General features: G+C 52.3%; 6 protein-coding genes and 1 non-coding gene across 7 annotated transcripts; 2 read left to right on the top strand and 5 right to left on the bottom strand.

Annotated features, from left to right (window-relative positions):
- Nucleotides 1-3,272: 3,272 nt before the first annotated feature.
- Nucleotides 3,273-3,368, bottom strand: B0H65DRAFT_t122. The gene has a single exon. It is a non-coding gene; the product is annotated as a tRNA-Ile (tRNA).
- A 129-nt stretch (nucleotides 3,369-3,497) lies between these two features.
- B0H65DRAFT_122465 (uncharacterized protein) lies at nucleotides 3,498-6,170 on the bottom strand. The gene is made up of 6 exons (XM_062820696.1): nucleotides 6,038-6,170; nucleotides 5,565-5,967; nucleotides 4,993-5,495; nucleotides 4,411-4,925; nucleotides 4,094-4,347; nucleotides 3,498-4,041 (listed from the first exon to the last, which is right to left on the bottom strand). The coding sequence occupies exons 2-6, from the start codon at nucleotides 5,938-5,940 to the stop codon at nucleotides 3,605-3,607; spliced, it is 2,085 nt and encodes a 694-aa protein (XP_062684757.1). The 5' UTR covers nucleotides 5,941-5,967; nucleotides 6,038-6,170; the 3' UTR covers nucleotides 3,498-3,604.
- Nucleotides 6,171-9,586: 3,416 nt separating this feature from the next.
- Nucleotides 9,587-10,332, bottom strand: B0H65DRAFT_506868 (uncharacterized protein; the record flags this gene model as incomplete). Its single annotated transcript, XM_062828097.1, has 3 exons — nucleotides 9,587-9,776; nucleotides 9,837-9,919; nucleotides 10,177-10,332. The coding sequence occupies 3 exons, from the start codon at nucleotides 10,330-10,332 to the stop codon at nucleotides 9,587-9,589; spliced, it is 429 nt and encodes a 142-aa protein (XP_062684758.1).
- Nucleotides 10,333-13,029: 2,697 nt separating this feature from the next.
- Nucleotides 13,030-14,593, top strand: B0H65DRAFT_121007 (uncharacterized protein). Its single transcript, XM_062820694.1, has 2 exons — nucleotides 13,030-13,404; nucleotides 13,481-14,593. The coding sequence occupies exons 1-2, from the start codon at nucleotides 13,377-13,379 to the stop codon at nucleotides 14,470-14,472; spliced, it is 1,020 nt and encodes a 339-aa protein (XP_062684759.1). The 5' UTR covers nucleotides 13,030-13,376; the 3' UTR covers nucleotides 14,473-14,593.
- On the bottom strand, nucleotides 14,558-16,329 carry B0H65DRAFT_120319 (Alpha/Beta hydrolase protein). The gene is made up of 3 exons (XM_062820692.1): nucleotides 15,725-16,329; nucleotides 14,800-15,643; nucleotides 14,558-14,738 (listed from the first exon to the last, which is right to left on the bottom strand). The coding sequence occupies exons 1-3, from the start codon at nucleotides 15,941-15,943 to the stop codon at nucleotides 14,644-14,646; spliced, it is 1,158 nt and encodes a 385-aa protein (XP_062684760.1). The 5' UTR covers nucleotides 15,944-16,329; the 3' UTR covers nucleotides 14,558-14,643.
- B0H65DRAFT_120318 (uncharacterized protein) lies at nucleotides 16,330-18,673 on the top strand. The gene has a single exon (XM_062820691.1). The coding sequence runs from the start codon at nucleotides 16,716-16,718 to the stop codon at nucleotides 18,282-18,284; it is 1,569 nt and encodes a 522-aa protein (XP_062684761.1). The 5' UTR covers nucleotides 16,330-16,715; the 3' UTR covers nucleotides 18,285-18,673.
- Nucleotides 18,674-19,079: 406 nt separating this feature from the next.
- B0H65DRAFT_506872 (multi protein bridging factor 1-domain-containing protein) lies at nucleotides 19,080-19,661 on the bottom strand (the record flags this gene model as incomplete). The annotated part of the gene is made up of 2 exons (XM_062828098.1): nucleotides 19,080-19,400; nucleotides 19,500-19,661. The coding sequence occupies 2 exons, from the start codon at nucleotides 19,659-19,661 to the stop codon at nucleotides 19,080-19,082; spliced, it is 483 nt and encodes a 160-aa protein (XP_062684762.1).
- Nucleotides 19,662-20,960: the final 1,299 nt, after the last annotated feature.

The following is a 20,960-nucleotide window of genomic DNA, read 5'->3' on the forward strand; positions in this document are numbered from 1 at the left end:
GATACAACAGAGAGAACAACACGACACGACGCTTTGCTAGGATGAGGAGTGTCGTGCCGTACGGCGTTTGGGGCAAGGTAGGGTCTGGGTCTAGGCCAGACGAGGCACTCCTCGTCACCAAGACAACGAGGCCACCAGCTGTTCGAAAACAGGCGATTCTTTCCATCCGTATACTATCATCAAGTTCGGGTGTGTCTACTGCCTATCATTTTTCGAAACTCAAAGCGGTCTTCGGTTGCCCTTTCCTTCCTTTCTTTCCGACGTTTGCGTTCAGTTCGCCACTACGAGATTTCTTACTATTTCCCATGTTACTCCATCTTTTTCTGTGCTTTCACCGCATATGAGTAACAGTCTTTATTCCTTCTCTCTACCGCTCGCTGGCGTCTTGGCTGCATCTGAGGTATGGTTGGACAATGGGTGCGTAAGGTTCCAGGCGAACGCAGAAAGGGGGGCGGCGGCGGCGGCGGCGGCGCGCCGTAACGAAAGGTGCCTCCCCCCGGTTTCTGTCGTCCCGGGTCGGTCAGCATATACAAAGAGGCAACGGACAGATAGGAGGACAAGGGGGGAGTGGATGGATGAGCGGTGGTGGTGCTGATAGGGCATGGGCGGGGGCGTTGTTGGTCAATCGATCTCTTTTGGGGATGTTGTTTGCTCCAACGAAAAACAAAAAGCTGCACGATATATTAACCTGCAGCACGTACGTGGTCGACCCGTCTCGCCTGCTTGGTTCTTGGTTACGATTCTCGGTTTTCTTCAAGGGCAAGGGGGTGCAATTTATTTGTTTTGGGCAATTCAGGAGTTCTGGATGGATGGGACCAGCCGAAGCTGACTGGGATTGTGAACATTGCCATACTATGTACACAACAACAATTCGTTGTGGGGGAATTGAATGGATATGGATGGATGTCGTTGAGGAGAAGCTATAGTGCGTGGCGTCACACCGTTACTCTCTTTCCTCGTGATGGACGGGTTATCGCATGCTTAGTGTTGTCGTCGTTGCCGTTGCCTTTCTCTTCATTCCCCTCTCACACACACACACTCCGTCTCTCTCTGTTGTTGCCTTTGCCTCCGCAAAAGTCTTTTCTCTCTCTCTCTGTTTCCGTGCCTCCCTCACGCTCGTTCCCACCCCGATCTTCCCTTCCCCCTTCTTGCATAGCGTGGCATTGCATAGCATGGCATTGCATAGCATGACATGACATGACATGGCATGATGTCAAACTAGGGTCATCTTGAATGGAGAGACACAGACAGATAACAGACCGTTTGGATCCTTTTTTTGCAAATTGTTGGTTCTGCGGTGCCTGCCATGCCACGGATGGACACAGCGCTCCACATAACGTACATGCACACGTTTTCTAGATAGTCCAAAGGAAGCTAGGTAGGCTAGGGTAGGTATGGCAGGCTAGGTTACTGAAGGGAGCTGCTCAACAGGGAGTTGACGCTTTTGCATTGTCGGATCTGCGTTTTTGCGCTTCCCTCTTTCTAAAGTCTGGACGACCGATATGATACTATGGGCTGAGCCGTCAGGGCCGGATGGTCGGTGGTGAAACGTACCTAGTAGAAGGCTAGACCGGCTCCACCTGGCATATACTTCTTTATGAACGTTTGTTTGTGTCTGGCCTGTCTTCTGTTTTCGTTGGTTTCTGTTGGTTAGATCCTGGCCTGGATCTTTGGCTTCGGGAGGTCGTCTTTCTCGCTTGCTAGGTTATGACGGCCATCATGATCGTAGTGACTTAGGTGGGGAAACTGGGATCATCACTGAAAGGGCTCTATGGATGTTGAAAGTTGGCTTCCTGGTTACCTATCGGTACATATTGGTCTAGTCAACTGGTTGGGCTCTTGGTTTTGCGTTTAGTCCTGTGAGACCTCATGTCCCGATGCTGAGGGCCAGGTATGGTGAGAGGAGTTTGATGAAGACTTGATTCCTTCTATGGCATAATAGCTCTGTACGATTATTTACCATAAATTTGAACAATACACGTATTAGTTGCTTGTTCCCCTTTTTTCGCAACTTTGATACTCGTGTTATAAGTCCCGGGTGATAACTCCATGTAGTCAGAAGTGCACAGAGCTGTCATTTAGGTCTCCTATAGCTCTTACTCAAGCACTCACACTCGTTCAAACGGGACACTACTAAAATGTCACTGAACAACATAACTTCCATGTTTACTTGAGACTTCAAAAGCTTTGGTTCGAGACGGAGCTAGTAGTCCGTTTCTTACACCATTCTCTTGTGTCATAAATCCAAAACTGTTGAAAAGACGTCATCGAAACAAATCTTCACACAAACGAAGCCTAGAGAGAAGAGAATACCTACTACATGCATGTACCACAACTAAACCAACGCAACCAGCAAGGAAAACATTGACAAGAGGAAAGAGAGGAAAGAGCGAAACCGGAACTGACAAAGCATGGACTAACTGACTGGCTGACTGTATGTGAACACAACAGAAATCGAACAGTTACACAACATAATCGTTCTCAATCTATTTCTTCCTCTTCGTAGCCCCCGCATCCACCGCAGCCCCGAAGCCCCCGTAGTGCCGTTTCCGCTTCAACTTAACTACGCTATCGTGTCATGAAATACATACCTAGGTACGCAGACACATTATTTACCTACCTTGTATCAATCCCGACCTTGCCCGCCTGGTATGCGCTACCTAGGTACCTGATATCTGATAGGGTCCGGTACCCTCCGATCCAGCCAATCTTCCAAACCCCCTTCCTTCTTCCCTTTAACCGACCAACCCGTACGTACCATGGACCTTCTCAAGTTTCCAAGCATCCCATCCCATCCAATCCAAAGAGCCACTTCAACTCTGTCTTGGTGCCACAAAGCCCAACGTTCAACAACGAACGAACGGGCTGAGTTGGTTTCGTCCACCTCGTATTTGGAGTATATCCTGGGAAGCAAGGTGCGGGAGTCTGGAACCCAGAGACGGATTGCGGGACCGGACCCGGGACCGCCACGGCCAGTGGCAACTTTAGTGTTGAATGGCGAGGGACGAGAGAAGACTTGATGTCGGAACCGGTTGAAGATTTCATTTTGGGCGGTTGGTTGAAACTCTAGTTATTTTCTAAACTGACCTGTTTGACTCGTGTGCCTACTTCCTCTGAGAATAATTCGAGTAACGATACATAGCATAGAACAAAAATGATGTTCCAAGGAGATGAGCAAATGAAAAAAGGGGGTAAAAAATAGTTAAAGACAACATGACGCTGCGATGTTCATCTTTTGTGAACATGCAAAAAAGAATCCCAAAAAAGAGAATTGCCCAATAACAGGATTGAACTGTTGACCTTCGCATTGACTTGATATCAGAGGACTGATATTAGTACGACGCTCTAACCAGCTGAGCTAATCGGGCTGTTGGTTGTTGAAAGTGTCCGTCAGTATGAGGGATTATATGGGAAGAGTTGGTGTTGTGGGGCTGGCGGGACGGGATAACCTTGTGTGCACCTTCCACGTCTGGACCACCGACTATGCTTTTCAATTCACTGCTCCTTCTGTTCTACACAACGTAAATCCCATGTCATTCGAAGAAGGAGCAAAGAATTTTGTTCAAGAAGCAAATACACTATTGTTGATGCAGGTACCTGCCTCTCAAAGCTTCGCCCTAGCCTCAATAGCCGCATGCAACCCGCCCTTCTCATGCCAATACTCCCTAACCTTTTCCCTCGCCACATCCACCACGCTCGGATCCTCCACCGTCGAGGGGACATTAACCGGCTTATCAAACTCGTCATGGACCGCGTTCTCCAGCAGCTCGCGCAAGACTCTTCTCAACGTCTTGCCCGAGCGCGTCTTCGGAATCATGCCCTTGCCCCGGATCATCCCGCCCAGCGAGGCGATGGCGCCAACTTGGGCGCGGACAAGCTTCTGGATCTCCTGGAAGAGCTGCTCGTCTGACTTGACGTCGCCGCTGCTGTCCGAGGTGCTGACGAAGGCGAAGGGGAGTTGGCCTTTGAGGGCGTCGGGGATGCTAACTACGCATGCTTCGGTGACGAGGGGGTGGCTTGTGACTGCTTGCTCGAGTGTACCTGCTGGGGATGTTAGAGACTGAGGATGTAGAGATGGTGGAGGTGAACTTGCCTGTGCTAAGACGATGAGCGGCAACGTTGATAATGTCATCAGTCCGTGCCATGATGTGAATGTACCCCTGTTGGTCGACGTAGCCGGCATCACCAGTGTCGACCCACTTGCCATTGAAGCGAATCATGTAACTCTTGTAGAATCGCTCTTCATCTTCCCAAAGCGTCCGAAACGCAGTAGGTGCCAGTGGAAGGCCCAGAACGATGTTTCCCATGTTTCCCTTGGGTACCTCGTTGCCTTCGTCATCCACAACTCTGGTTGTTAGGGTTCAACGTTAGTTACTTGTGCATTTAAAGGGAGCAGAGGAAATTAAATACCTGACATCAAACCCAGGCATGGCCTTTCCAGCACTCCCCGGCTTGATAGGCAGTGGCGGATGATCCTTCACGTTGGTCTTCCTGTTCTTGCCTGCGTGCGGGACCAACGCAACACCCGAAATCGGTGAGCCGGACTCCGACGACCACCAATTATCAACGACCTGGGAGCCTGCCGCGCCATATCGCTTGAGTAGGTCCTGGTACATGGTGATGATAGCTGGTTCGGACCGTTCACCAGCAAGAAAGAGGGCCTTGAGACTCTTGAGCCCACCACGTTTGCCAATCTTGGTGATGAAGACGTTGTCAGGGTCTTCCTTTCGGATGGCTCTGAGTGCCGTTGGTGCGGTGAACATGGTATTGATCTTGTACTCCTCGGCCAGTCTCCAGAAGGCTGAGGCGTCGGGTGTCCCGACTGGTTTGCCTTCGTAGAGGACCGTGGCGGCGCCTGTCAGTAATGGACCATAAAGCGTGTAGCTGTGGGAAACCACCCAGCCTATGTCACTGAAACAGCCCATCTTATTCCGGACCTGTTAGCACATTTTGCCTATGAACCCTTGATCTGTGAGCGAGAAGCTGACTTACCACGTCACCTGGTCCATGGATACCGAACAAGTACGAAATGGACATATGCAGCCCAACGGCATGACCGCCAGTATCGCGCACAACACCTTTAGGCAAACCTGTGGTGCCGCTGGTGTAGATGATGTAGATAGGGTCAGCCGACCTCACAGGCACACACTCAGCCTTGACGTTCCTGGACCGCGCGCTCTTAACCAGCTTATGCCAATCCCGCTCGCCCTCAGTTTTCTTGATTGGACGCCACACTAGCTGCTCACGCTGCCAGATAATGGTCTTAGGTGGCTTGAAGGATGAGATGCTGATAGCTTCTTCGATATAGGCGCGGTAACTGACAGGCCCTTTGTTACCTTCGATTCCACAGGAAGCAGTCAAAATGGCGACTGGACGTGATGCCTCGATGCGCTGGGCCAGGGCTGTAGAAGCGAAGCCACCGAAGACAACTGCATGAATAGCGCCTAAACGGTTGACAGCGAGGATACCGATCAGGGTGGCGGGCACCATCGGCACTGTATAGACAAATATGTCAGTAGCTGGCTCAGTGAACAATGGTGAAAGCCGTAGACGGGTAAACTGACTGTAAACAAGAACAACATCTCCCTTCTTGACACCCTCCTCTCGAAGGACCCCAGCAAAAGTCTCGACCTCGGTGAGAAGCTGCTTGTAGGTCAAACGTTGCTTAGTGTTCGTGACTGGACTGTCATAGAGGATAGCGGGCTGGTCTCCGCGCCCGGCTAGGACATGACGGTCAATGCAGTTATAGCAAGTAGAGATCTCGCCGTCTGGGAACCATTCCCAATGGTTGTGAGAGGTACCCGATTTCAGGTTCTTAGTCGTACGTTTCAGGACCGCAGAGGGCTTCTTGTGCCAGTGAAGCTGTTCAGCTTGATGGCCCCAGAAGGTCTCGGGGTCAGTGAGGGAGAGATGCTGGGCCTCATCTTGAGGGTGAGCCATTATGTCTATAGTGATTCTCGATGCGTTCTATTTCTATCTCTAGAATTGTTAGGTGACGAAGATTCGTAAAGGCACTGTTGCTTGAGGCAAGACTTACAAGAGGACTAGAGAGTATAGAGAAGTAAGCGACAAGGTCCAGGAAGAATTTCGAAAAGGGGATAAGTGAAAGAAGACAAAGAATGCAGAGAAGAGCGAATGTTTCCTGACGGGAAGGTTAGGTATAAATAGGGAGGGGGTCAGGGAGGAGACAAGCCAAACAAGTGATATTAGATCCGTGACCTCCAACCCCATTGCAAACAGGATCGTCCGCCTCGGAGTTTTTAGACTTGGAGAACTGGTGGAGAGAAGGTCTTCGGCGGTCTTCCAATTCGATCTTGGACTAGACTTGAGATGACAGACGTGCTCGTGGCATGTGTCGTCGGCGTGCCAAGTGGGCATTTCCCCTCATTCCCCCATGCTCCTACCCCAAAGATCCGTCTGGGGGGTCGACGCGGGGAAGGCACTAATGGAGGGCCTGCGAACGCCTATCTCTGGTTCGGGATTTGGAGGTAGCCGAAGCAATGATGTGAATGGGTAGAATGTCCCGAGTACTCGTGGTCATGTCGGAGAGGAGACATGGATAGATTCTTTTGGGGTTTGAAGCCATCATGGGCTTGGGCATCCGGAAGGCGGGTTTGGGCTATATTCTATAAAGTGGTCGGGTGAATGGCTGCCGACTGTTTTTTTATTTTCGATCAAGTGGTTGAAAGGTATGATTTACCACATGCCCAGGTATGGTTCGGGAAATGTAGATGCTCCCGGGTCGGATAAGAAGGTGAATCAATGATATCAAGGGGCTTTACCCACAACCACCGTTGGGTGGCCTTTCTGTCCAGGGGGAAATGGAGCAACATAAGACATTGTTCCTGCTACCTGGCCAAGGGAAATGCATCTACACATGATAGGAAGAAGCAGATAGTATAGTCTGTCCACGACACTAGTCGAGGAGGTCAACGGAAGCTAGCCATAGCAGCGGATGCCTTCTGAACCAGCAGCAGGGATAGGCCAGCTGAAGCCATAAAAGCATTACGATGAAGAAGCTATAGGACCCAGCAAGAAGCAAAAAGGGATGGATACCTATTTGTGTCCCAAACTCTCGGTAGCCCAACCGAAACACCGGGGTCAGATCACGGCTTCATCCACCGGATCGGCGCGGTACCAGTGGGGCGCTATCAGCCTTAAATGACCCGTCTTCCAGATCGTCTTCCAGATCCGGGTGTAGCTGTTGTCGCTCGCTTCAAAAGTAGCCTCGCCGGCCTGGGTTTCCCTGTGAGACGAGACTATGGACATCAACCAGGTGTTGAGTGTACTGCGCAACAGCGTGAATTTGTCTGTCTAGATGAAAACCCATTCCGATGCTTCTTTCAGCATCCGAGCTTCCTTCCAAGACTGAGAGGCTCAGTCACTTGACTTTCGAACCATCTCTGTAATCGACAGCATTGAATAGTAATGTATGGCTGGATGGCAATTGAGAGTTGAACCGGCGCTCAAGACGAAACTTGTCAATGGAATCAGGGGACTGCAGGACCATGATTGAATCCTATGGTACGAGCGGGCGTCCTCCAAGCTGTCCACCGGTTGCCAGAGCCGCCATTTCGCTCCGGTAAACCACCGCTTCGAGACTTGAACGGGTATGCTCTGAGTCATCACGAACAACCCGTTCACGATCCACCGTGTCATCGTTAGACCAGCAGATATGTACTTGATTCGTAGTGACTGGGTAGGTAGACAGTCACCGCCAGGCTGGGACTGGCTGGTAAGCGTCGCCTGGCCATCACTGAAAGCGGTTCCATTGCCGGACAGCGGTTACCGCGATCGCTGATGCCGTGCCGCAGGTGTCTAACAAAGTGATGAAGAAAACCATGAAATAACATTCCCGATTCTTTTGCTGTTCTTGCTCGCGACGTTGGTGCAGTGATGAAAGGTCTTCGGCTGAGTGACGTCGGCGTCGCTGTTGAGCTGTTGATGGTGTCGGTGATTGTCTCTTCGATGGCCTTATCGCACACACCGTGACTGCCCCCACTTTTCCAATCGGTAATCTCGCTTGCGAGTGCCTAATGCCTGCCACAAAGTGTGCAGTGCGGTGATTGCTTTTCCCACCCTCGGTGTCGAACCATAAAGATACTGCAGTGGTGGAGCTAGAGACGCGTACCTTGCATAAAAAGTTGCATTGGGAAGCGGGCCTGGCCGACCTTCTCTTTGTTTGTGCAGCCACGTCACAATCGAACACGGCGGAAGTGACGGTGATGAGTTTTTGGACTTCCTCTTAGGAGTTTGGACTGACCTTGTAAGTGTGAATCCGTTTAAATTGAGAGTGTGTGGGTTGCACTGATTGATATTTATTGGAATTGAGTGAGCGCGTAAATAATGGTGAGATGAATGTGACTTCGTGTTGATGAGGTTCAGTTCGTATCCTCATTCTTGCAACCATTTCTGTTCGTGTGCCTCGAAATCATTGATTGCATAATCATTTCCTCGTCAAAAAAAGGTCAGCTTCTTGGCTGCTGAGATACCGTTCTTGGCCGGAGCAATTGCCGAACAACTCTTTGGAAAAAGTTGCAAAAGGTGCAGAAAGGCGGTCGGTCGGTCGGGTCGGTCGGTCGCCCAGAGGCCATCGCGATAAAGGCTGCCCGGTTCCACTAGTCCTCCACCCCCATCAGGAACTAATCGCATGCTGACCACCACGCTTCTGCTCCGTCGTCGTCATCGTCTCCGGGCTTTTCGGCGAGGTTGGCGCGCCCGCTTTGATACCTATCAGAACACTTTTTGTTCACGGCGAGATCAGCGCTTGTGACAGCGCTGGTGTGGACCCTGTTCTGGTGGACTTGGTTGCCAAAGCATGCCACCTTGGAAGTCGGACCGTTGAGCCTTTTTGTTTCGGCCTTCGAGCGCTTTGCCGGCGGAAGATCGTCAGCGGAAGATCGTCAAAAGCAACTCGATCCACTGCGATTCCAGGTATTCTTGAACGAATCCCAGCGATAATCGGACACATTGGGAGTTCCAAGTTGGTCCAGGTAGTAGGTCTCGTGTCACACGAAACGCAGCTCGTTCGAAATGGAAGAGTGTTGGTATTAGGTATTTGCAATCGGAGAGAACCCACTGAACTCCCCATTGGAACACAATTCCACCGAGGGTAAGAAGGGGGTGTATGTGAGCCGTCGTTCAAAACTTTGTAAAGGGGAACCCGAGAAAAACAACACCGCGGACCAAGCCATCTAATAGGGAATGCAAAAATGGTGGTGGTAGAAAAAGTTGAAAGTGTGTGCAAGTCCCAATGATTTCCCGAAAAAAAAGTCTTTAAGAAGTTCATACAAACACAGAATCCAAACAAAGTTGGGACTCTGCGTTCCCCGTTATCATTAGCCCTGGGTATCCTTTAAATAAATATCTCTTCCCTTCTCTAAATCCAGATCCATAATCTCATCCAACTCCACAGCCATTAGAGTTCTCCAAGCGCAACCCCCTTGGCGCCGCAACGTCATGTCCCGCTTTTGACAGACGGGATATGGAAGTTGGCGGGGCAGTATTAGCTATTACCGATCAAGAGAATCGAGGGATCATGAGACATGGAAGTCGAAACGCTTGGCTGTCACGCATGGACAGGAATTTAGAGGAGGATGGCAGCGAGACCGAGGACACCAGCGAGGCCGGCGCCGGAGAGGGCAGCAGCCTTGCCAGCACCAGCGGTGGGGATATCGGAGGGGCTGACGGTGGGAGAGACGACAGCGGGGGCGCTGCCGGTGCCAACGGAGCCGGCCGAGGTGGGAGCAGGGACGGTGGAGTTGACGTAGCCGGTGCTGTGAAAAGGGTTAGTTATTTCATGTTTTGAACCGGTCCCGAGAGGGAACGGGACGTACCAGCTGTGGCAGATCACTGACGAGGTGGTGATGATGGGCTTGGTGACAGTGCAAGGACAGTCAGAGATGGTCAAGGTGGTGGCCTAGAGAAAGAAGGACGCGTTAGCAATGAGGTTCTCGTCCCAAGCGGATCAGACTGCGGAGGAAGAGATGGAAGGTGGGACGAGTCCGGGGCTGGGCCGGGACCAGGTTCCATGAGGCTCTTTGTTGCGGTATCACCGGAGACACCGGAACACAGCGTTCCCTCACACAACCCAGCTCCAGCTCTGGTTCTGGCTCCGTCTCCCGTCTTTCATCCCGTCTTCTCCTCCCCCGCGTCTCGGATCGGACCGTGTCGTACCTCAGTGACGGTGTAGGTAGTGCCGCCATAGCTGATCTCGGTGGCATAAGGGCAGTAGGTGGTGACGGCAGTGACAACCTCGGTGGTGTAGGTCACGTTGCTCCAGGCGTGGGCGCCAGCGGCAGCGGCAAGGACGGCGGCAGCAGAGAACTTCATTTTGGCTGATTTGTTGGTTGGGATTATGTACTCGGAGAAGGAGTTGTATGTTCGTCGTTAGGATTGAAAAGTTGAGGACGGCGAAGGTCGGCAACTGAGATATTATAACGAATGGAACTGACTGAAAAGTCAAGGTGTGTGGAGTGAGCGTGGATGTGGGTGAGGGAGGAAAAGGGGAAATGGAGTCGCTTCGCGAGCGATCTTCTGTTATATACCATGGAAATTGGGGGAGATTTCTCCATTTAGTGGATCGGCCCAGGGTCGCAAGGCCACAAAAGGCCCCTTGTCGACCCAAGACCACCTTGGGTGGTATCCATGCCGTATCCATCACCTTGCATCTCGTCGCTATTGCAGCATGGCGCTAGCCGGCCACCGGGGATAATCAATCCTGACCCATCTTCTCGCCATTGCACTCGATCACTCGAATCACGGCGCCTCGTGTCGTCAGCACACCTGGGCGAGCAAGGGACAGCCGAGCTGGGCGTGCTGGGGGGTGTGGCCTTGGTGGCCTTGGACCTCGTCGACACGGGCTTGGGACTGCCAGGAACTGCTTGGGACTGCTTAGTCAGGGCTCGTTGGAGTCCATTGTGACAATGTCGACAGAGTGCCCGGGAAAGGAGAAGGGGTGGGTGGACCCCGTAAATGGGATGGTGGCAAGCGACAAGAGATTAGACCTCACACTCTTCAACAAAGGGACTTGTTCCTGGCTAACATCAGATGTTTGACGGTGCCGACAGGGCTCCAGGGGAAATAATTTTATTTCCTGCATGCTGTCAGCGTCCCTGTCACCGTCTCTTCTGTGCCTGAGCGTGCCTGTTTGATGTGCCTGTTGGGTGTGCCCGTTGGCGTGCTGACAGGCTGAGAGGGTGCAGCTGTCATCCTCCAATGTGGTGGCTGTCTTTGCCATGTTCCTGTTGGTCTCGGTGGGTTGCAGGCAATTCTCACAGGCGTCCAGGAACCGGAAGTGATTGGGTCGATAGCATGCCCTCATGGCCAAACCGTCATCTTCTAATTCAACCAGTCGTGAGCAACAATCGGTTCGTTCATTCCGCCATTTGGATGTCCTTCCCAGCGTCGGCCGATCTCGTATAACCGTTCTTCACCCACCCTCTCCCTCTTTTGCCTCTTTTCATAATCAATCATGGATGATGGATGCTGGGATGTGTCGTCTCGTTTTGGTGTGAACGGTACCTGCAGCAGATGGTCAGACGGAAATGAAGCGTCCAGACGGTGTGCGTGGGTGCGTCTTCGGTTGGTCGGAGCGAGCCACCGAACTTTGCAGCAACTTTGCAGCAGGCAGGTCACGGACCACCCGACAGTGCCAAATTGGAACTCTTACACTCTCACAGCAGCCAGAACACCAAATCGGATCGCCAAAGAACGTCACCGGTGTTTGCACATCAACTGCCTGGTGAATGGGAAAATTATCCGCTATTGTGGGTAGAAAGTCCATGTTTCCGTGTTAAGCCCTACAGCTTGGAATACCAAGTGGAAGTTCCTACGTTTGGACGGGAACCCAAGACCACGAGGAAATGCAACGCCGTAATGTGCAGTCGCTGCCCACGAATCTTTTCTGTGGTTCCTGGATATTATTAGTCGCTACAGTGCGCTCGATGGACTACTACTTCTGAAAGCTTTCCTCGAAAGGGGTTCCTCCGAAGCTCTGAGGCGATTGGGTACGCCTGAATTTACCACTTGCAGGGTTAGCACTTTGACCCCGGTCGCATCTTCTTTCGAATCGAAGTTCCAGGACCGTCGTTTCTCACCAAGCTCCCTAGTCTCGAAGAGGTGGATGATGATGAGATACCTAGTATGAGAGATGGATAGGTTGACGGATGGGTTGAATGGAATGGATCATGAACCTCGACATTCCCCATCGACAGATTCTGGTGCCCACAACAAAAGCCTGTTCTGTTCCGGGTTCACGAGTGGCGTGGACACCGGCGGTGACAGGCTGACAGCATCTCCCTGGACTTCATGAGAGAATCCTTGAAGAGGCATTGGAGTGAACTGGAGTCCATCCCCAGAGTGAAATCCACACTGGTGGACCTGTAATAATCTTATCACATGTTCCCGCCAACCTCCATCATCTTTTGCAGGTGTGAGTGGGAGCCCAGTTCCGGTCCCGGGTACGAGGCCATCGGCATGGTCAGACACAAAAGAGACAATTTCCCCAATCTCCCACTATTGTGTCGGCCTGGCCCTTGTCGCATGAATCGGACTACAAAAACAAATACGACTCATTCACATTGCAAAGTCCCAACCATGGTTGTCTTTTCTGACAGAAGTTGTTCATCGCATTGCCAGAATGAGGCCGAGTGCAGCACAAACTTCAATTGCTTCCTTTGAGAAGCAAACAAGCAGATCCATGTCAATATCGGATGAATGGCAGGCATCCATGGCAGGGTCCTAGAGGGTTTTAGTCGACTCGTCTTCAAGTTGAGGGCCTACGACTCGGTAGGCATTGCCGGGTCTTCAACTTCTCAGAGGATTACCTCGAACTTCGTCTTCTTTCGGACGTCTTTCCGTGGGAGCTCGCGCTGTGTGCATTTGGCGATGGAAGCCAAATGATCGCTGGTTATATTCTTAGGGCTGATTCCGGCAGGCAAGATGTCTATTCAGACTAGGGCGCGGCGACTTGAGGGGATCCGAAGAGACTTTGAATGTTTTGTTATGTTGGGACAACAAAGTCGAACATCTTTTCGAAGACAAGCTCATCGCAAGCCATATTGGAAGGCAGCCATATCAATGGTAGCCTGAAGCTGTTGCCCAATGCTAGGCTCATTGGGGTTGTTCAGCACTTCACAAGCCGAGGAGACTGTTGGATGGATGGTGGGGAAATGTTGACAAATCAAGCAACTCGGATCGTCAACGTCATCGAGCTAGACGCCCATTGACATTCCCCTCATCAACACCACGATTTACCCCGCCAGTTCTCGTGTTGATATTGAGAAAACTAATCCTTTGAGGAAGCTCAATTCAGCTAGGCGTACAGATTCAACGAAACACCACAAGTTACAGCGACAAGAAACCAGAAAGTCACAATGGCACCAAAGACCATGAAAGCAGTCGGTAAGATAACCAAACATACCACGCATCAAAAACCCAAAGCTCTCCATACAGATATCTAACCCCCCAAACACAACAGACATCAAAAACGGCAAAGGCCCCGCCGACAACCTTTTCATAAACCCCGACACGCCTCTCCCCCAAGCCCAGCCCGGCCAAGCCCTCGTCAAAGTCAAAGCCTTCGGCCTCAACCGCATGGACCTGATCCAGCGAGAGGGCCACTACCCGCTTCCGCCCCAGGCGCCCAGCACTTTGGGCGTCGAGTTCTCAGGCGTCATCGACTCCTTCGGCGAGGGTGGTGACCACGGCGACTTCCAAGTCGGCGACGAAGTCTTCGGCCTAGCCTACGGCGGCGCCTACGCCGAGTACATCGCCGTGTCGTCCAAGATGCTGCTGCACAAGCCTGCGCACCTGAGCTTTGAGCAGGCGGCGGGCGTGCCGGAGACGTGGATCACGGCGACGCAGGCGTTGCACTTTGTGCTGGGCGGGATCGGCGAGCAGGGGAAGACGATCTTGTGGCATGCTGGTGCTTCGGGGGTGTCGATTGCGGGCATTCAGCTCTCTAAGCTGGCTGGCGCGAAACAGATATTTGCGACGGCGGGCACGGCCGACAAGTGCAAGTTTATCGAGAACGAGCTGGGCGCGACGGCGGCGATTAACTACAAGGAGCAGGACTGGGTGGAGGAGATCATGAAGAAGACGGATGGCAAGGGTGTTGACTTGATTGTTGACTTTATCGGCGCCAGTTACTTCCAGAAGAACCTGGATGTGGTAGCTCGTGATGGGCGCATCTGCATGCTGGGGCTCATGGGCGGTGCGGTAGCCGATAAGGTGGACATCTCCAAGCTGCTGTACAAGAGAGCTCGCGTGGAAGGAAGCACCTTGAGGAGTCGGGATGAGAACTATCAGCGCCAGCTGAGGGACAAGTTGAGCGAGTACCTGCCCAAGTTCGAGAGCGGTGATCTCAAGATCTTTATTGACACTGTTTTGCCCTTGGAGGAGATCGTCAAGGCTCACAAGCAGCTCGAGGCGAATACGACCATGGGCAAGATTATCTGCACTGTCTCATAGATGACAGTAGCAGCACGGGACTGGAAACTGTCTCTATTTATCTTGAGGCCATTTGCCTACCAGCGTTGCAAGCAAATCATCAAGATACCCCTTTGTCATCTCCTTAACCTGCAATAAAACCCGAGCGCCGTATACAGTGGGAAACGCCAATACTCATCAACAAGACATCAATTAATGCTCCGCAAGCCACTTTAGCATCTGCTCAAAGGCGGTTACTTGTGCCTCCTTGATATGAGCATCCTCATATTCTCCCACAACTGCAAAGCCTGTTGTTTCTTCTGTTAGTTGAGGCAATACCAAGTTTTGCATAGGCGGATAACAGCTTACCATGAGGCACACCGGGATACACCTGTACCTCGTGCTCAACGTTGTTGTGGCTCATGTAATCCTCGCCCGCCATGCGCACCTCATCCGGGAACATGGGGTCATTCTCCACCGAGACCATACTAATGGGGGCCTTCAGGCCCTTGAAATCTTCCTTTGACACCAACGTGGCATGCGCGATCGCTCCCGCCTTGATCCACGGGCCCGACGTCTTATTCCGTCTATTCGCTTCAACACCATCACCGCCCTGAGTGTTGCCTTCACTACTGCCCAGATCAGTAGGAGCAGGAGGAGGAGCAGCAGGCTTATGCGCCCATGGAAGCGTAATCCCGCCCAGCCCTTCGCTGATCGAGGCCTTCCGCGGAGCATTAGTTTGCTCGCGCGCCAGCAAGAGAACATATCGACCGCCGATGCAATATCCTGCCGCATAGATTCCGTCGCCGTAGGCTACCGCATCAGCAAACTCATCGCGTACGCCGTCCAAGACCTTCTTCAGGATGGGCATGATCTTGTCTTCGGTATGGCGGGCTAGCCACATGTCGATGAGGAAACTCTTGGCTGTCTCGGCGGCTTTGATCTTGAAGATATCGAGGAATGATGATGTCGGGGCAGTCGAGCCCGTGCCTGCGTCAGTGGCAGGGAGCTCCTCGGGGCTTAGTGCGGTCGTCGAGTTGGGTGCTGGATCACCTTCGAAAAGGTCGGGCATGACCACGACAAAGCCACCATCTTGGGCAAACCTGTCGGCTTGAATCTGGTTGTTGACGCTATGAAGACCGGTGCCGCCTGTTAGGAGGAGGAGCAGCTTGGCTGGGGTGTGAGGGTAGTCGGCCGGTTTCGAGACGTATACCTGCGAGTAGGAAAATGCTCGTTAGACTCATAATGGACATTTTCGTGCGAATTAGAAAGGAGGGAAGGAAGAGAAACGAACGTCAATATCATTGAGCTTGATGATCTCACCCGTCGATTTTTGCCCAGCAGGAGTAGGTCTGTCTGAAGTACAGTTATCGCACAAAGCTGGAGCTGGCGCGGCAGCAGAGGTCGAAGATGAATCGACTGTATTAGAAGGTACAGTAGTAGGCTCGGCGACGGGAATGTCCTCGAGTGCGTCGCTCTCGGGGGATTTCGTTGCTACCTCTGGTTCCGCCATAATGGTCACGGTGTCAATGGACGTAGGAGTAAACGGAGATGTTCAGATCATAAAAGGTTGATTGGTATTGCAAGAGAAGAAAGGTACAAACAGCAGCAGTGCCAAGTAGAAACGCCGTGGATGTTGATGGTCAAGTCCAGTCCGACAGATGGAATGATACGATCAAAGGCAGCATGACACGGTGCAATCAAGCACCAAGAGCGCCAACAATGGAGCGGAACCTGAATCTCATCTCACGCCGGGAAAGCGATGCTGTTCCGGGGTCCTGGGAGTGGAAGCGGAAGGAGACGGGAACTGAACACAGCCCCTCAGTGACGTACCCCTCTGCGGACTACTAGGGTTAGGGTTGATTAGAGTCATTGGTCAATTCTCCTCGAAGCGCACAGTGCATCGATGTTCGATGCATAGGTTATGCACCCATGACAGCCAGCAAGGGCACTGTACAAGTAATGCAGGAATCGTGAATGCGCTAGCGGATCGCGTCGCGTTTCCACTTTACGCGTGAGATAGTTTGACCGCGTCTCGCTCACTGACCTGAAGACCCCTGTCCCAACCTTCTTGTCTTGGCTCTCTGCTAGCACTTCTTCAAAATCCACTTGCTCCAGTATTTCGTTGCTACAACAATCTCCAAACAATGGTTCCCGGTGCCAACCTTTAAGCTTCAAAAGTTTTCTCCATTCTACCGTTATACCACACCAATAATTATCTCTAGTTACTCCGTCAACGAGCTCATCACGATACATCAACATCATCAACGACAACATCATCAATCATGCCCGGCGCGACTTCCTGCAACACGCGCTCCGCCCGTGGGAAGCTTAGCCCAAGTAAACAAGCTCCTCCTCCCGATATTAGCGACTTCGCCCGTCTTGCCAAAAATCAACAGAGCCCCGGCAAAGACAGCACTCCGAAGAAGCGCGCCCAAGCCGAAACTACACGTACTTCCTCGATCGAGATTGTTCTCAGTTCAAGAAAGAGAAAAGTCACCGATGACTCTGATATCGAATCTTCGCCAACCATCTCCAAGAAACTCCGCCAGAAGAGCGATGACACGAAGGGCAATGAGAACATTGCTCCTTGCGAGACTCTACGCAAGAAGAAGAAGAAGACCGTAAGATTCGAGGACACCGAGTCTGTCAAGGCCGAGCACGATACAGAAAGCAACAAGCTGGACCTCAAAACCATACCAAAATTCTCTGCGCCAGCCGTCTCCGCAAGTCGAAAGCGGCGGTTGCTCGAGGAAGACGACGAGCCCTTACAAAAGAACAATTGCGATGCCACAGAAGCCGAGACACTATTGGAACGCCTGGCTCTCCAGTCGCCAGCGAAGAGAAGATCGAAACATCATGTTGGCGAAAGCAGTGAGCTCGTCCAGCTGCTTGACCTCCAAGCCGCATTCCTCAAGACTTACACCATGCAACTGGCCCATAACGGCTCCAACTCGCCGGTTGACCTGCGCACACTATTGCCCAGTGTCACCCGAACCTGGGGCAAGCGCAAGGTGACCATCGAGGATATCCAGCGCTGCATCGGCGTTCTGAACTGGGTATCCTCTTCCAAGTCCACGGCCACCACCACAACAAGCAATTCGCCCTCAAAAGCCCCTTTCTACCTCTCCGACTACGGTCGCGGCAAGATCTGCATCGAGCTACACGAAAGCCACTCGGGTCCTCTCCGGGAACACAAGCTCAACATGGACTTCGAGTCCAACCTCCGGGCGCTCTGGCACTCGCGCCGGCCAGGCCAAGTTGCCTCCCTCTTCCTCAGCACGCTTCCGCAAGCACCGATCAAAGCCTGCGCCTCGGCCACTAAAGCCGCCTCCCTCTTGAACAAGAACCAGCGTACTCTCGAAGAACTCAAGAACGGCGTCGTCCGCAAGCAACAGTTGCAACAAGAAAAGAAGCAGCAGCCCATAACTCCTCCTGCTCCTCTCAAACCCGACGGCACCAAACTCTCCCTCCTCGACCGCATCCGTCTCAAAGAGAACCAGGCCGCCCTCGCTGCTCTGACCGGCCCTTCAGCCGCCGAGCTCCAGCGTCGCGCCGCGCTGCAGCGAGCAGAAGACGTGGCGGCCGTGATCGGGATGCTTTGCACGGCCACGGGCGCGCAGGCGCGCATGGCGTTTACCATGACGGCGCTGCTGGTCAAGCTCAAGGACTCGCTGCGGACGCCCATCTCGCAGGAGGACGCGGCGGGGTGCGTGCGGCTGTTGGTGAGCGAGGTGGCGCCACAGTGGTTGAGGATCGTGACGGTGGGTGGGAGGGAGAACGTTGTTGTGCAGACGGCGTTGCAGCCGAGCAAGATGGAGGTTGGGCAGAGGGCTAAGGCTTTGTTGGGTTAGGTGCAGCGAATGCTGATGAAGCTGGGCGAGTTAGCGTCTCGCTGGAGGAGCTATGACGAAGAATGTAGAGATGATATCATGGGAAATTTATGAACTTTCAAGGAGGGAAGGGTGTTAAGAATTCAAAGCATGCGTTAGTCTTTGGGAGTTTGGGAGTTTCCGTGGCTGCTGGATATACCCTTGTTGTATCCTTTGGGTTGTATAGAAATAGAGCATTTGGTGCTACTGAGGGACAAATTGAAATGCATTCACATACACAGCGGCGAATCAGTTCAACTAGCAAGCAGAGCGTGGGCACCGATAAGGAGACTGAGACAGCGCAAGGAAGAAACTGGTAAAGTGAGACGAATTCAAAAAAGGTCTATTTCATCCCGTCGTCTATCGCAGAACAAAGGACCCGTGATATCTTTCAGCAAACGCCTTCCCTCCGAGAAAGCAGTATAAGCAATCCCTTCCAAAAAGTGCAAGACACCCTCGCTGAATGTAGATGTATGCAAATAAAAAACCAGGTCATCGGCACATATTCTTATGATGTTGTGCCCTTCGACCCTCCCTCATCATCACCATCCATCATGCAGGCAACAGGATCCGTCTTGCTGAGTTCATGCCACCACTCTTTCCTCCCAATGATTACAATCGTGTAATAATAACGCTCCCGGGGCGCCGGTCCCAGTCGAGCGCGGGGGGTTTACCGCGAATCAGGACACAGTCCCGAGTTGGCCAAATTGGCGTCGGTACCGGCACCTGGGGAGCGAACACCCTTTGTGAGAGATGGTTCCATCAAAAGGAACACGCTCACTTCTTCTCCTTCTTCTCGAACTTGGGCTTGCCGATATCGGAACCGCGAAGCTTGACGTTGAGGACGCGCTCGAGGTTTCCGAGGAGCTTCTGGTCGGGGACACCCTCACCGCGCTCGTACTGGGCGATGATGGCCTGGGTAGAGTTGCAGCGGGTGGCAAGCTCCTTCTGGGTCATGGCCTTGTCGCCGATCATGATGGCGCTGCGAGCCTTCTGGATGGCGGCACCGACGTCCTTGCTGACGGTCTTGGGCTTGACGATGTCGTCGGAGCGGTCAACCATTGTTAGGCGCTGGCCCTCAACACCGGGCTTGGAAGCCTGTGGGAAAACAGACAGATTAGTATATGGCGACGATGATGTTTGCAACGCAGCAAGCGTCACCGGGAATCAGGGAGGATGGGAAAAAGGAGCACATACAGTGTTGCCGGCACCATACTTCTTCTCAGTGGCGATGATATTACCACTGCGCTGAGCAGCGTTAAGGGCAGACTTGCCGCGGACAACAGTCTCGCGGGGACCGCCACCACCGCGGCTGACGTTCTTGCCGATCTTGACAGCGTCGGTATCCCAGGCAGACATTGTGATTGAGTTTATTTGGTTGTTGGTGGGTGTGGTTGAAAAGGGTGATGTTCTTGTCGAAGTGGGAATTGGAGTCGTGATATCAAAGTATGTACGCGAGAGGAGGATTGCGTCTGAGAAATATAAAGTTGCCAGGTGGAGAGGCTGGAGTGGATTCAGGGAATTCAGGGCCCTATGTCCTACGTAGCGGCAAACTTGACCGTTGGTTTTGGTGATGGAAGATGGGGAAAGGATGGATTGTTTGTTCTGTTGCTCGCCAGTTGGTTCAAATACTGTTTATAGATAGCAAAGAGAGCGAGGCAAAGTTGACAAAGAAAGAGTTTATTACTATTGCAAGTTGTCTTTTGTCAGCTGGAATCACCGTATCAGCCACTCGATATCCGCCGGTGAGGCCGTCTGCTCGCCGAAACATCAGTGCGATACGTGGATGGAATGCGATGGGCTGCCGTCGAACATTGGCACGGTGGGCGGCACTTGCTACGATGGCGAGTGATGACTCGAACGGCCAGAGCGACTTTCCCCGCCACATTGGGGCTGATTCGTGACTTTCCATTGGTCAGATTTACCCCTTCTTACACAAAGTGGATCTCAAAGGGAGGCCTGGGCACGCGCACAGTGACCGACGGCCAGCTTCCTTTCGGCGGGTTTGCGGCAGGAACCATGACGCTCGGGAGTGGATCCTTGCGCTTCACTCCTCCATCGTGATCCGGTCAGATCCTCATCCCGAATGTGGCCCGGGGAATGAACAATGGCGATGCTCCGTGCGGCGTGGTTCACACATCGCGAAAACAGTCAGTCCGTGGCATCGGCGCCCCCATTGTTTCACCGTGATACTCCGCGGTTATCCGCTTTTGTCGTTCGGATGAGGACATGGTATTCACCATGTGGGAACGTGAGAAACATCCATGAAATCGAAGAACAGGTGGAGACTACACAAGTTCAGACTGCCCGAACCCGACTGGACATTGAACAGCTGAGCAGTTGAGGTGCCTGAATTGACTACGGGCGCTTGTTCCTTAGCTCCCTTTTCCCCACAAACCAAGACCTGTGACGGAGTCGAGCTCTCGATCTGTCAGATTCAAGGGTGGTTTTAGCCATACCATATGGAGGTTAGCGCTCCAGCCACTTGATATTGCCTGATTTCCGGGCATATTTGGGTTACTCCAGCACCCTCTATACCTTCTAGGCGAGTTAATTACACATACTCTTTAATCAATTAATTTTATACTGTTATATTTGATAATTAATAGTCTAATTTGCATATTTACGTTCAACGCTACAATTATCAATTACAAGCAA

Source organism: Neurospora tetraspora (assembly GCF_033439725.1).
Source record: "Neurospora tetraspora strain CBS 560.94 chromosome Unknown B0H65scaffold_2, whole genome shotgun sequence".
Taxonomy (NCBI): domain Eukaryota; kingdom Fungi; phylum Ascomycota; class Sordariomycetes; order Sordariales; family Sordariaceae; genus Neurospora; species Neurospora tetraspora.

What these genes read in the sequence shown, in the direction of transcription:
- B0H65DRAFT_121007 (XM_062820694.1), top strand. Translation starts at nt 13,377, where the DNA reads ATGGCACCAAAGACCATGAAAGCAGTCG. An exon ending in AAAGACCATGAAAGCAGTCG is followed by an intron (nt 13,405 to 13,480) that starts GTAAGATAACCA and finishes CAAACACAACAG; the next exon opens with ACATCAAAAACGGCAAAGGC.
- B0H65DRAFT_120319 (XM_062820692.1), bottom strand. Translation starts at nt 15,943, where the DNA reads ATGGCGGAACCAGAGGTAGCAACGAAATCCCCCGAGAGCGACGCACTC. An exon ending in TCAAGCTCAATGATATTGAC is followed by an intron (nt 15,644 to 15,724) that starts GTTCGTTTCTCT and finishes TCCTACTCGCAG; the next exon opens with GTATACGTCTCGAAACCGGC. An exon ending in GTATCCCGGTGTGCCTCATG is followed by an intron (nt 14,739 to 14,799) that starts GTAAGCTGTTAT and finishes AAGAAACAACAG; the next exon opens with GCTTTGCAGTTGTGGGAGAA.
- B0H65DRAFT_122465 (XM_062820696.1), bottom strand. Translation starts at nt 5,940, where the DNA reads ATGGCTCACCCTCAAGATGAGGCCCAGCATCTCTCCCTCACTGACCCC. An exon ending in ATGCCTGGGTTTGATGTCAG is followed by an intron (nt 4,348 to 4,410) that starts GTATTTAATTTC and finishes CCTAACAACCAG; the next exon opens with AGTTGTGGATGACGAAGGCA. An exon ending in CGCTCATCGTCTTAGCACAG is followed by an intron (nt 4,042 to 4,093) that starts GCAAGTTCACCT and finishes CATCCCCAGCAG; the next exon opens with GTACACTCGAGCAAGCAGTC.
- B0H65DRAFT_120318 (XM_062820691.1), top strand. Translation starts at nt 16,716, where the DNA reads ATGCCCGGCGCGACTTCCTGCAACACGCGCTCCGCCCGTGGGAAGCTT.